Source organism: Mytilus edulis, chromosome 3 (assembly GCF_963676685.1).
Source record: "Mytilus edulis chromosome 3, xbMytEdul2.2, whole genome shotgun sequence".
In the NCBI taxonomy this organism is placed as follows: Eukaryota; Metazoa; Mollusca; class Bivalvia; order Mytilida; family Mytilidae; genus Mytilus; species Mytilus edulis.
In genome coordinates this window covers 32,541,918-32,556,902 of record NC_092346.1, presented here as the reverse complement: position 1 = coordinate 32,556,902, position 14,985 = coordinate 32,541,918, and the positions used below count along the sequence as shown (strand labels likewise).

At 33.0% G+C, this 14,985-nt stretch overlaps 1 protein-coding gene across 1 annotated transcript in view; it reads right to left on the bottom strand.

Moving 5' to 3' along the window:
- Positions 1 to 1,254, bottom strand: part of LOC139516255 (eIF-2-alpha kinase GCN2-like) — a 135,586-nt gene extending 134,332 nt beyond the window's left edge. Inside the window, exons 1-2 of the mRNA XM_071306252.1 lie at positions 1,008 to 1,254; positions 162 to 286 (exon numbers count right to left, since the gene is read on the bottom strand). Of these exons, the coding sequence (XP_071162353.1) occupies positions 162 to 286; positions 1,008 to 1,112 (230 nt within the window). The 5' untranslated portion in view covers positions 1,113 to 1,254. The remainder of the gene's footprint in view (positions 1 to 161; positions 287 to 1,007) is intronic.
- Between the last annotated feature and the right edge of the window lie 13,731 nt (positions 1,255 to 14,985).

The following is a 14,985-nucleotide window of genomic DNA, read 5'->3' as shown; positions in this document are numbered from 1 at the left end:
AAAATCGGATAAAAATATTTACACTTTTTTAGAAATATTGATTGTACAAGAAAATCCACATTTTTTGAAAAAGGCCCATAAATGCATGTTTTAATTAATAGTCCTAATACATACATGTACATGTATATATTTATCTGTATCATTTTGTTTTTTAAACTTACAAATCAGGATATTTATTTGGACATTTTATAACCATATGGATCATGCTATCACTGTCAGTAGTCCTAGCTACACTTTCTGACTGCTGCTGTTTCAGTATCAAACATATATGCAAAGGTCTCTCAACCTAAAATACAGAACAACATATAAATATATTTATTCAAAACTGGACAACAAAAGTGAACTTGCTGTTACAGTACATTGATTTGGTTAAAATTTACGTCATACATTCAGATACATGTATCATACAATGTACATATATATACCCAACCAGCAGTTACATGATCTATGACAACCTTCATGCAGGTATCTATATAGCTAATTTTGGCTGAATTTTTTAAATACATGTATTGAACCATCCTTCACATTGTATTCACTCAATCAGTTTGGTGGTCATCCTGAATCGTGCATAATGTGGTGAAATTGGACACTAATCTGGGGATTCCGTAAGCTATTTATAGATGGTTCTTCCCCAGTATATATTTCGGGAAAAAGAAGACAACACGATTTGCCTGGCAGACCCTGGTCAGCCATTTCATTCACAGCAGCCTGTGCGTTAAGATAAACCTTACAGTATACCTTGAGGACACATATTGCCTTGTATAATAACCAACAGGTCACAGTTACATAGTTATCAATCATGTCATAGAGATACATGTATTACAATAATAATTTTTTGAACTAATATGCATTTTTCTATAATTTGGAGTTTTAATACTTTAACGGCATATATTACATAGACAGACACAGGAGAGGCTTGTGTGTAAGTAAACTACTTTAAATTGCAATAAGTAAATACTTTTATGAATTATAATGCATAGGCTTAGCCCATGTCGTGTACAATATACCTTCCATGCGACCTTCTTTCTAAGATCGACAACATCGTCCATGTAAACCGCTTGCAAAACTTGCCATTCCTCTTCTTGTCGCTGAAGAAGAGAGTCGTCTGCCATTTCATAAATAGCACGGACTCCTATTATACTCGCATACTACTGCTTTCAACGGCATTTTATCTTACAGGATACGATAGCACTGAAAATATGAGTTGTTTACATTTTTAACGTTTCATCATCAGTTCATCGGAACCGGAAACCCACACGAGAAGCTAAAAACTACTAACCAATCCCGACCTCTTACCTCATTAAAAAAAAGACGGCGAAGTCGCGTCTTATTACGGTAGTTTATCCCTTTATCAACTCGTTAAGCAAGCAAAAATGTTTATTGCACTGCATGATCTATGACTGGGTGCCTCTCTGAGCATCTCGTTTTGGCTTGTTCTAAATAAATTACCTTTTTCAGTTTGGTTTTAAAATATTTTCCAAGCACCATTTGACATGAGTACAACAGAAATATCCAAAACCGATAGTTTAGAGGTTAAACTATCAAAAACTAAGGTGCCATATTTGTTTACGAACAAAAAAACAACACCCTTTTGAAATGAAAGTCTGTTATATTGAACTGATTTCATAGGACAATTTCTCACTTGCCTATCTGGTTTCATTTTTTTCTTCATCCAGAAATTTAAGTATAAAATTAAATAAATTTTATTAGCATTAACTTATTGTCATCTTTTTCATTAAAGGTCCAACTTTTTTTAGTAGACAACAACATTCATATTGTTCAAACAACAACTTTCATATTGTTCAAACAACAACATTCTTATTGTTCAAACAACAACATTCATATAATTGTTCAAACAACAACATTCATATTGTTTTAAAAATTAAAAAAAAACGATTTTTCCAGGGTTCAAAAGGGTTCAATGTTATCATAGACTATCCGCTGACTTTTCTTTATTTTAGTACTGTATAAAGATAATGAAGACAAAACCATGTATTTATTGAAAGATACAAAAACATACATCTACATATTATTCTTAGGTGCAACACTTTTTATTTAAAAAAAAAAGAAGATGTGGTATGATTGCCAATGAGACAACTCTCCACAAGAGACCAAATGACACAGAAATTATCAACTATTGGTCACCGTACGGCCTTCAACAATGAACAAAGCCCATACCGCATAATTAGCTATAAAAGGCATCGGAATGACAATATAAAACAGTTCAAACGAGAAAACTAGCGGCCTAATTTATGTACAAAAAATTAACGAATAACAAATATGTAACACAGAAAAAACGACAACTACTGAATTACAGGCTCCTGATTTTGGACAGGCACATACATACAGAATGTGGCGGTGGTTTAACATGTTATAGCGGACACACACGCCCCTTTTTCCCTAAACCTGGGATAGTGGTGTAAAAGTACAACACAAGGACGGAACTATTAAGGCTGTACTCATCAGATAGACAAAAATACAAATACTACAAATATAAGTGGACGTGGCCGCGGATACTTGTACATCCAAACAACAAAAAGACACTAAATACAGATCTGAGAGTACTCAGTCGCAGTTACTGACAGCTAATTCAAAGCCACTAACAACTTATAAAAAAATCATGCATCAAAGTCAAAATTATCAATCAGTACACATCCAACATCCAGTGGATTTAGTGTAAGACGTCATAAACAGTCAGAGTTGTGTTTGGCTTTGAACTAGTGGTCAGTAACTGCGGGTACACTCAGATTGATCTGCACTTAGTGTGTTTCTTTTTTATTTGGGGGGGGGGGATGACCAATGTCCCTGTCACGCCCGGTCAGTGTTTTTTGTTCGACATTTTCTATGATATCTACTTATAAAAGTTCACTTTCAGTCGTTGAGTTAACGTAATTGGACATGTTCCTAATTACAGCTTAACATGCAGCCACCGAGTTAAATGAAATTTGACAAAATAACGGCTTTAATGTCACAAAGAACCGACACACGTTGTTGTTACCGCCAAGTTTTAGGAAGATCAGACGGAATAAGATATAGAGGCTTGTATAGGGTATATTGGGATATGGGATATTTGTCCTAAAAGTAAATGGGATATGGGATATTGATGCATTTATAAGGATATTGAACTTTTAACATGAAAAAAAATATGTGGAATTTAAAAGTTAAGTACAGAAATATTTACATCTCACTTGATAGTCCTTGATAACATTGCCCAAAAAAGTTTAATATTAAAGGTCATTTTAGTGCTTTGTTGATTTTAATTGAGTTTATGGTCGTTTATTTCAAAGTCATCCAAACCCAAGCGAAAAGTATTGATTTATATGCTCATGTGTACTGATAATTTTAAAAGTATTTGTTTTGCTTTCCATACCTCGTTCCTTATTGTTAATTTTCCTTTTTTAGATGGCGATGTTCCTTTGGCACTATCTTACGGTGTTTGTATATCACAACTCCTCCGCTTTGCGCGTGTCTGTTGTAACGTTTTGGATTTTAATGAACGAAATATATGTATTACTGGTAAATTATTAAGTCAGGGATTTCGTTACCAAAAATCACTTAAAATCTTTACTAAATTCTAGATTTGGTTTTGAAGTTTGGTTCTACCTGTAGAAAACTTATTTCCAACGGGATAGCACATCCTCATTTTTACGGAGATGTTGTTTACCGTGCCATTGGATGCTGGATGTGTAATGATTGACAATTTAGTCTCAGATGCATTACTTTTTATTAGTTGTAATTGGCATTGAACTAGCTGTCAGCAACTGCGAGTACTCTCAGATCTGTACTGAGTGTCTTTTTTTTATGGGATGTACAAGTACTCGGTCACGTCCACTCTCTGTTTTTGTTAGATGTATTTCTATTTGTATCCATCTAATGAGTTAAGCCTTTTTCAACTGATTTGTATAGTTCGTTCTTATGTTGTACTGTTACACCACTGTCCCAGGTTAAAGGGAGGGTTGGGATTCCGCTAACATGTTTAACCTCGCCACATTCTGTATGTATGTGCCTGTCCAAAGTCAGAAGTCTTTAATTCAGTGGTTGTCGTGTGTTGCTGCGTTACATATTTGTTTTTTGTTCATATTTTTATACATAAATTAGGCCATTAGTTTTCTCGTTTGAATTGTTCTACATTTGTCATTTCAGAGCCTTTTATAGCTAACTATGCGGTATGAGCTTTGCTCATTGTTGAAGGTCGTACGGTGACCTATATTTGTTAATTTCTGTGTCACATGGTCTCTTGGCAATTGGCAATCATACCACATCTTTTTTTTTTTATATTATATGCTCATATGCATTGATAATTTTCTTGAAATAATCATAGATTTTTGTTAGATGTATCCATCTGATGAGTTAAGCCTTATTGTTGTCAATGTTTTTATTTCTTTTGATGCTTTATATGATTACAGGATATTTTCTAGTGTTTTACCTCTTGTTTTTTTAAGTGGCGAGGATCTTCAGAGGTCTCCACGTTTCACAGATTGCTCTGTTTTGCCAGACAAGCTGGGGCCGAGGGACGTCAGAGCACGTCCCATATCAAAAAGTAGATATTTCGCCGTATAAACTATATTAATAACGAATAATTACTAAATAATCAAGTAAATTAATATATTTTCTTTCTATTACTGGTGTTGTGAGGAAGGAAATTAAAAAAAAAGTAACAAAAATATTGGGATCTATGTAATTCATAAATTTCAAGATCACAGAGTCAAATGTTGTGTTGTTTCTTTGCAAAGCAAGGGCTGTGCAAATTTTGCCTGCTGTAAAAATATTGCAACAGTTAAAGTGTAATGTAGGTACATTAGCAGAAAGCTTTCTTGTGTTAAATTTTGAGTTATTGAACTTGCATGCTAAATATCCACTTTTTGTTTGATATGGACGTGCTCTGACGTCCCACAGTCTCAGCTTGTCTGGCAAAACAGAGCAATCTGTGAAACGTGGAGACCTCTGAAGATCCTCGCCACATAAAAAACAGAGCAATCTCGGACAAGAGACAGGATTGAGTCCTTCTGTTCTTTCCAACATAGTTAACGTGTAGGATGAAGTTTCTTATCAATGAAAGAAGAATGCTATCAAAATGAAATTTTACAGTCATATGCATCACGGTTTGAACTATTAAAAAAAAGTCTGAATTTCAAATTAGACCCCTTACACTAAATTTATCGTTTAAGATCACATAAAAAGAGATTGTTATACAAGGCTCTAAGATGGAACACTTCATCTTTTGGACATATATATTCTTATTTAACACTGGAAGTATGCACTGTAAATTTCCTTTAACACAGTTTGTTTTCCCAGTCAAAATTGTTGACGTTGTGATAATGAGGGCAAACATGGGCTTGGGAATGAATTTATAATGATTTTTTGGGATATTTCAAAATAGTTTTAGGGATATGGGATATTTGTAAAAAATATTTATTGGGATATTAGGGGTAAACATTATAGGGATACGGGATATTGGGATAAACACTTAATGGGATATGGGACATTGATACCCCCCCCCCCCCTAAACAAGCCTCGATATAGGATAACTATACATAAGAGTGAAAACAGTTTTTCAAAATTTATGTAGCGTTGGACAGCCGTATTTTTCACATAGCTTTGCTGTTTTAATCTTCAAATATACTAGATATTACTAAGCATACGACCAAGAGCTATAGAAACATAAATGAAACATATACTGAATTTGTTTATAAAGTAATTAGTGTTTGATAACATTTTTTTGTTTTGTTTTGCGGAGGTAATTTCGAAGATTCAGTTTTAAATCATAGGAATTGTAGGAACAGCATGCGTAACTAGATATAGGAAGATGTGGTGTGAGGGCCAATGAGACAACTCTCCATCCAAATAACAATTTATAACAGTAAACCATTATAGGCCAATGTACGCCCTTCAACACGGAACATTGGCTCACACCGAACAATAAGCTATAAAGGGCCCCAAAATTACTAGTGTAAAACCATTCAAACTAGAAAACCAACGGTCTAATCTATATAAAAGACGAGAAACGAGAAACACGTATAAATTACACAAACAAACGACAACTTTTGTACATCAGATTCCTGACTTAGGACAGGTGCAAACATTTGCAGTGGGATTGGATGTTGTTTTGATATATAAACTAGAGGCTCTCAAGAGCCTGTGTCGCTCACCTTGGTCTATGTGCATATTAAACAATGGACACAGATAAATTCATAACAAAATTGTGTTTTGATGATGGTGATGTGTTTGTAGATCTTACTTTACTGAACATTCTTGTTGCTACAATTATCTCTATCTATAATGAACTATCTATAATATTATTCAAGATAATAACCAAAAACAGCAAAATTTCCTTAAAATTACCAATTCAGATGCAGCAACCCAACAACTGGTTGTTCGATTCATCTGAAATTTTCAGGGCAGATAGATCTTGACCTGATAAACAATTTAACCCCATGTCAGATTTTCTCTAAATGCTTTAATTTTTTAGTTATAAGCCAAAAACTGCATTTTACCCCTATTATCTATTTTTAGCCATGGTGGCCATCTTGGTTGGTTGACCGGGTCACTGGACACAATTTTTTATCTAGATACTCCAATGATGATTGTGGCCAAGTTTGGTTTAATTTGGCCCAGTAGTTTCAGAGGAGAAGATTTTTGTAAAAGATTACTAAGATTTACGAAAAATGGTTAAAAATTGACTATAAAGGACAATAACTCCTAAAGGGGTCAACTGACCATTTCGGTCATGGGTGACTTATTTGTAAATCTTATTTTGCTGAACATTATTGCTGTTTACAGTTTATCTCTATCTATAATATTATTCAAGATATTAACCAAAAACAGCAAAATTTCCTTAAAACTACCAATTCAGGGGCAGCAACCCAACAACGGGTTGTTCGATTCATCTGAAATTTTCAGGGCAGATTTGCTCTCAATGCTTTGGTTTTTGAGTTATAAGCCAAAAACTGCATCTTACCCCTATGTTCTATTTTAAGCCATGGCGGCCATCTTGGTTGGTTGATCGGGTCACTGGACACAATTTTTAAACTAGATACCCCAATGATGATTGTGGCCAAGTTTGGTTTAATTTGGCCCAGTAGTTTCAGAGGAGAAGATTTTTGTAAAAGTTAACGACGACGGACGACGACGACGACGACGACGACGGACGCCGGACGCAAAGTGATGAGAAAAGCTCACTTGGCCCTTCGGGCCAGGTGAACTAAAAAAATAGAAGATGCGTTAATATTGCCAATGAGACAACTCTCCACAAGAGACCAAATGACAGTGTAATTAACAACTATAGGTCACAGTACGGCCTTCAACAATAAGCAAAGCCATTTTTTTTTACAGTACAGCAAAGTACAGACCCATTCCGCATAGTCATATATAGATGTATGTCTGCTTTGTTTCGATCTTATAAGGTAAGCCCTTCTCAACTGATTTTAATAGTTTGTTCATATGTTGAACTGTTACACCACTGTCCAAGGTTAGGGGATATAGGCGCCACATTTGTATGTGCTTGTTTCAAGTCAGGAGTTCGGAGTTAATGATTGTCGTCAGTCGATGTCTATCATATTTGTGTATCGTGCATTATTTGGTGCATAAATCAGTTCGTTCATTTTTCGTTTGAATTGTTTTACATTTGTCATTTCGGGTCCTTTCATAGTCGACTATGCGATATGGGTTTTGCTCATTGTTGCATATAGTTGTTAATTTCGATGCAATCAGTTTGGTTTCTGGCGAAAATTTGTCGCATTGGCAATACTACCACTTGTTCTTATTTATATGTTTAAAATTTCTAAGGGTTTGATGTAAAATAAGGAGATGCGGTATGGTTGCCATTGAGACAACTAACCGGCAACAGTCCAAACTGACGTGAATTTAATTAATTATAGGTCACCATCAAGCCTTCAACAAAAGCAAAAACTGAGTAGTCAGCTATAAAAGACACCGATATGTTAAATGCGAAACAGTTTAAACAACAACAAAATACGTCGGCCCCGTGTATGAAACCGAAACCATGGAAACAGTTAACGAAAAACAGATAAAAGAGACAGAAACAAATACAACCACTGAATTAAAGAGTAACTTTGGAACTACACATATAGAACGTACAAATATAAAACATGCTTAGTTATTGCAAGTTTTCTCAGATCTTATAAACATTTTTTCATTTTATTTTTTTTAAATAATACGTTAGACAGTGCATGCGTCCAAAGTGCTTTTCTGAATTTACCTTCATCAAGGAACGCTCAAAATCGAATACTTGAAAGCCATGAATGTATAAAGCATAAACAGTTGAAGCTATTATATAACCAAATAGGACCTAAATTCATTAAATTCATTTTTGTGAAGTATCTGAGCCCCGTGTCTAATATCAAACTGAAATGTTCCATATAATGGTATATTCATATATAAGCTTCTCAAACATCCATGCACTTTTGTTGATTTACTTTCATTGGGAATGCTGAAAGCCGAATATTTGAAAGTCATGAATATATAATAACATAAACATTTGAAGAGCTATATGACCAAAGAGGGACCTAAAAAATATATATCCAAATTTATCTACCTTAGTTTCTTATAAATTCAAAATTTTGCATTAATGGACAATTTTAGAAAGGTATGTTAAAATCATGTCAGTGCCGAAGTACTTACTACTTCAGCTATAATCTTTTATCATTTTAATAGAAGAAATTATATTTTTAAAGCCTATCAGAGACAACTCCAGCGTATCTATCAACAGTAACGTCCACGATATTACAAGTGTGTTATCTCCCTTTGTCTATTGTCCATGACCAATATGTAATGCAACAGAAATAATGTCCATGGCTATCAGCCAGTGCAACATAAATATTACACGGAGGCAATTTTCTGAGGCAGGATGACATTTTGTGACCCTTTAATTTCTTGCTTCAAATTCTTATCAACACTTTGTCGTGTTCTTATCAGAGATGTATCTGTAATTTCCTGCAAAGATCCCTCTAACGAGGACATTATCGGTGACTCCATGTCAAAAGCGACCACGACCAAATATTTTATCTCATTTTATAATTAAATTATCTTTTATGTTGAATATCAGGCATTTTTTAATTCTCAAATTTGAACTTTGGTAACAGGTTTGCAATAAGTTAAATTATTTAATGGGATGGTAATGACAACACTTAAAAAATTTTAATTTAATTTTCGATAACGGAGTAATAATTTATAAAATGTTCAAAAATAAATAAAATCTGAAAAATACAAAAAAAACGCAACATTTTAATGCATTAAAATACGATACAGCTGTCATGTACCTCAGAATGTCGTTAATTTCATCAGACAAGTCTTTTAATTTTTGCTTAAAATTAACATATTGACCATGGGCGCTAATTTTTTATCTATTCTTCGTAGCAATTTGTAAAATTGCAAATCAAGACGAAGAAAATGGACCTAGTATTTTGCAGAAGTATGTCTTGTTCTCGTGGACAAGGACATGTCAAGTTAATATTCCATCTTCGAGCGAGCTCACTCGACTGTAAAAATGTTCACATGTATGTTGTCAAGTTTTGATGTGTTTTACATTCAAAGATATAATTTAATTGTATCGGTAACAAGCTGAAGCTGGGAAATTATAGCTTCTAATATAGAGAGATAATTAAACTTCATCAAACCGAAAAATTTGGTTCCTTCAAATCCAACTGCAAAAAGGCGTCTGCGAATTGTTCTAAGTGATTTGAGCCTATTTGACAGATTACTGAAAATAAATATAGCCTAGAAGATTTAATTAGCAAATTTGGGGAATAAAATTCATGGCATATGTTACTTTTTGTTGTTGCTAAAAAAAGACAAGAAAAAGTATCTCAGAAATTCGTTTCTTAAAAATTCGAAAGAATCAATATAGCGATGATCCGTTTTTGGTCAACATATTTTTTCTATGACAAATGTATTCTTATTACTTTAAACACCAACCACGGACCTGTAACCACTTTTGTTCCTTAAAATGAAACAAGATCGGAAACAAAATACAAAGTGAATTTCTGAAGGAAAAAATCTAATAGGATGCAACACACACGCACATAGGAATTAAAATAAGAGAAGGGTTAGAAGATAATTATGAGTGACAATTCGCAAAGTAAATTTTCTTGTAACAGAATAATACCGAACAAACAGGATATTGTTGGGAGGATTAAAGCATACAAATGTTCCCAATAAAATATTTATTTTAATATAAAATACCAAAAATGTAAATTGTAAATTCTTTCCTTTGTTCCTGAGGTAACTTTGTCTTCTATTGAATTACAATCAGTTAATATATTTACAGTTCACGACAGAAACGTGCATACAATTTTTATTATAAAATATAACATTTTTATGAAACATACGCGATGAGAAATATATATATTGTATTTAATTGTATTTGTTTTTATTATCAATATAAACCTAAAATTCATTCTAAATACATATAATATATTTCTATTACATGTATATATATGTTTATTTATTTAGCCGAGCTTTCAACTATTCAGCTTTGAAGGGAAATGAAAAAAAGATACTTCGGACGCATGAAATTTATAAAGTGTTTTTTTCATATTTTTCTATGTATAGTCTAACCCCAACTTACTGACAGTAGAGCAAACCGTTCAACATTGTGTGGAACTATTTTTATGTGTATTAAAACATAAGATTTCTTTATTTATTCAATACATTACACTTCATAATTATGTACACATATAGAAAAAAAGAAAAACAGTTCTATTTATTTATTCTCCTACATTGGCCAAGTCTACAAAGACACGAAGACAACGAAATAGTAACATAACAAGAAAACACACAAACAAACAAAAAACAAACAAAACTATAAGATATATATGAGAAAAAATAAACTTTTAGTACACAGATGTAAACATAAATAAAAATAAGGAGATGTGGTATACATGTAAACCAACTTATTTTCGCGTTTACTTTATTTTGCGTTAAGACCTTTCTACAGCAGCAATTTGACATTTTCGCGACGATTTATATGCGCGTTATATTTCTAATCGCGAATAAAGGTTGATTTTACAGTAATTGCAATGACACAAATATCTACCAAAGTCCGAATGACGTGAATAATTGATTTATAAAATCAGAGACAGCTAGCCTATAAGAAGGGTTTTATTTCGGGTTAATAGTTTTAGATTTTGTGTATCGGGACAACTTGCGTCAAAATTATTTATTATTATCATTCTATTTATAAGTTCTCTAAAAATATCTTTTCGTTCTGCTGATTGTTCATTGAAATGACAATGAAGAAAAACATGATGTATATCTTCCACCTCATCGCAGCTCTATCAGTGAACTATCTGTGTTAAACTGGAAATTGTTTCTATAATGGTCTGTTTCTATGGACCTATACTGATGATGTCTATCAATAACATTAAATTAATTGACCAGTTTTCATAAAAGTGCGAGCTAGCCACAAAACTAGGTTCAACCCAACATTTTTTTCTTAAAATGTCCTATATCAAGGAAAAGAGCAGTTGTTATCTTATAGTTCGTTTCTGTGTATGTTGCATTGTCGTTTGTTTTTTGTACACTTCAGTGTTTCTGTTGTTTCGTTATTTTCATCTTATATTTGATGTGTTTCTCTCGGTTTAAGCCGTTTGTAACCCGGATTTGTTTTTTCTTTCAATCGATTTATGACTTTCGAACCGCGGTATACTACTGTTGCTTTTATTAATAGTACATTTCCAGCCCTATAAATGATCAGCGAGTATTAACATAAGTAAATTATATACTCTTTAGTAAGTAACTTTACTAAAACGGATGCAAGTGATATAGACACCAGGTCTACGTGTTTACCTATATGAAATACTTCAGTTTTTTGTTTAGTTTTGTTTTCGAGTTATGTTAAATCAATTTGAATAAAATTGGACGTGATCGAGAAACGGGTTTTACAGAACTTATTTATATATGTCCGACATTGCTGGACTTTGCAGACGATTCCGTAATATTTTGTCGTCAATAGCGAACAGTTCTGACAACATCATTCATTTTTTTTATGCACATAAATGGGTTTTTACATGAACAATCTAACCAAATTTAGGCAATTTTCAACGACTCATAGCTTGAAAAATGGCGCGGCGACTCATTCTTTTTTATCATATTTTTGAGAAAAAAAAGCCTTTATTAAAATCTTCATTTTTGATAATTATAAGAAAAATCGTTCTCCAAAAGTATATACTTATGATCTACCTTAAGCGAATGTCATAGAAGTGAGAGGTTTAGCTAGCTACAAAACCAGTTTTAATCTAAAAGTTTCTACATATCAAGTCAGGAATATGAGGTTTTTTTCCATATTTCGTTTGACTGTTTGAGCTATGGATTTTACCATTTGATAAGGGACTTTCCGATTTGGATTTCTTTGAGGTTCGATATTTTTGTTATTTTTCGTTTTTCGTGCACTTTAAAATCAGTCCAAGACATAAACATATCACTAAATTTCAAATATGTTCTTAAAAAACCCTGCATTTTACTTTTACTCAATTTCATTTTTTTTCCTTTTTGGAGATCATTAAAAACCTGATGTAAAACAAAGAAAACCACACGTTTGGCCTTAGATTACTGAGTAGATCAGTCCCGAATGTTTATTTACTTTACTTTCGGTACCCATCTCAAAGAACCAAAACAAGCGTCGATGATTGATCTCCCTTATCAAAATCATATACAAACTTTATTTTCCAAAAACTCATTATAGATTTGATCAAATAATTAAAAAAAAAGGACCCGAAGCAGTGAAAATTAAAACCTTTCGTTAATAACGTTTTTAAATCGAAGCTTTGAAAATGATACACCTTATCGCATATCGTTATATGATAAACATCTCTTTATGAAAGTGGTCATTTGCATTGAAAATTAAAAATGGTGCTAAGCACATTCAGTCATCGCCATGCAGCATAACTAATTATAAACGCCTAGGTATTTTTATAGCCCGTCTGCACCCACTGTACACTATAACCGACCAAATATCAAAATTCAAAGTAGTATTTATAAACTTCCGATTTGAATCGGTCCTTTTCTTGTTTCTTTTATCACTCCAAGTTATCTGATTAAATTAAATACTTATGATACACGTCATCAAATTAAAAAAAGGTTTAGATTTGAAAAAAAGATTTGTTGACGTTTTAGAATTGAACACCATTGAACAGACGACACTTTGATGTCTAAATTAAACAGAGGTTACAACATATTGAACAAAGATAATTTATTGTTTAACGCTAACGTCCAAAAATTTATGATACAAGAATGTCTAGGACCAAACCACTGAACATCAAAATGAAAATAAATATATAAATTTCTAAATAGATATATAAAGAATTAGTTAAAGAAAGTGAAATAAATGAATAAAAATAACTAAATGAATAATTATATAAACAATTAGTTAAAAAGCAAGAAAATTGAAAAAAAAGTAGAAGAAAAAAAAAGAATGAAAAAAAAAGACAATAAATAAATAAATAATTTATTAGATAAATATTATCTTAAATAGATAAATAAAGCAGGTCACAAAATGTATCTATTTCTTATGCTAAAAACTTGAATTTCAGAACAGAAGGAGCTGACTTGTGTGTGATGCGAAGCAACATCACTGGCATCACTGACTATAGCTGAAAACGTTGGTCCATAAAAAACTATTTGTATGGAGAGTTGTCTCATTGGCACTCACACCACATCTTCCTATATCAATTCTAGTAGACGACCTCATTTTAGACCGAGGCACAAGTCTGACCTCATATCAACCAAAGCTTAGGTAAAGACGAACAAGGAAGCGCGTATCCAAAGATTTAATCCGATAGCAAGATATAGAGCTCCCAGTTGGACAATTGGCCCGTTAAAAACAAACTTTGAGTATACATATTAGCTCTACCTAGCAACATATAGTGCTACAGAAAAGCTGCGGACAACAGCAAATGCGAAAGAACAAGTCAAAGCCCCTTAAATAATATAGAAAAATCAAAATAACCAATAATAAATTCCAATTAATTGCCATGACAAAGTTCTTAGTTTGATAGGGAAGTTTTAATAAAGTGGACGCATTGGTCTCAGTAAGCGAAGTCTGTCTCACAAGAGCCTGAGGTTTTTATTTCGAAATCTTTCTGTTCATTATTTATTATTTTGCTTTTGCATTTCTTGTCTTATTTGTTGATTTAGTTTGAGGAATTCTAGTCTTCCAATGCCGTATACTTTGGTTAATAAATATATGAATCATTGAAGTCTACAAAAATATTCAATGACGATCAGCACGCTGTCAAAAACCCTGGATAACAGAGGTTTTGCTTCAAGTTACGTCCATCCCTCAAATAAAAGTAATTTTTATGATTGTATAAATAACTTAATCAAACTAAAATCATTTCAACTATTTGAAAGCAATGAAATACACTCCGCCTATGACAAGAGGAAAAATGTAAAGAAAACGGATCTATATGCATAGCAACACAAGAAATGACAAATTTGCTCGGGATCCGTAAGCTTAGATTATGTTTTAATGGCAACATGAATTCAATGGTTCTACAAAAACAAAAACAAAACAGTTATCGAATCTTCTAATATAATGTACGATTCTATTTGCAGTCCAATAAAAACGAGAACGGAAACAGGGAATGTATTAAAGAGACAACAACCCGACCAAAGAACAGAACACAAGGACAGAAGGACACCAATGAGAAAATGCCGCGCCTTCAACTGGCCCTTTAACAAACACATTTTCCTTTTATTCATTTCATTATTTCGTAAAAAAAATAATCGGCAAGAAAGGAACAAAATGGTGGATAGTTGTGTCAAAATGGCTGTTAGTGCGTGGTGTTGTTCTCTTTCAGAGCGACTGTATGGTCCAAATGGATAGTTGTCATATGGACTATCATACCAGGGATCTCCATGGCCTGTTTAACGATGGCGCCCCGCCATCGTTCAAATGTGTTGCGCCATCGTCAAATGACTCGCCCCATCGTTAAATTGTCTTGCGCCATCGTTAAATTGTCTTCCGCC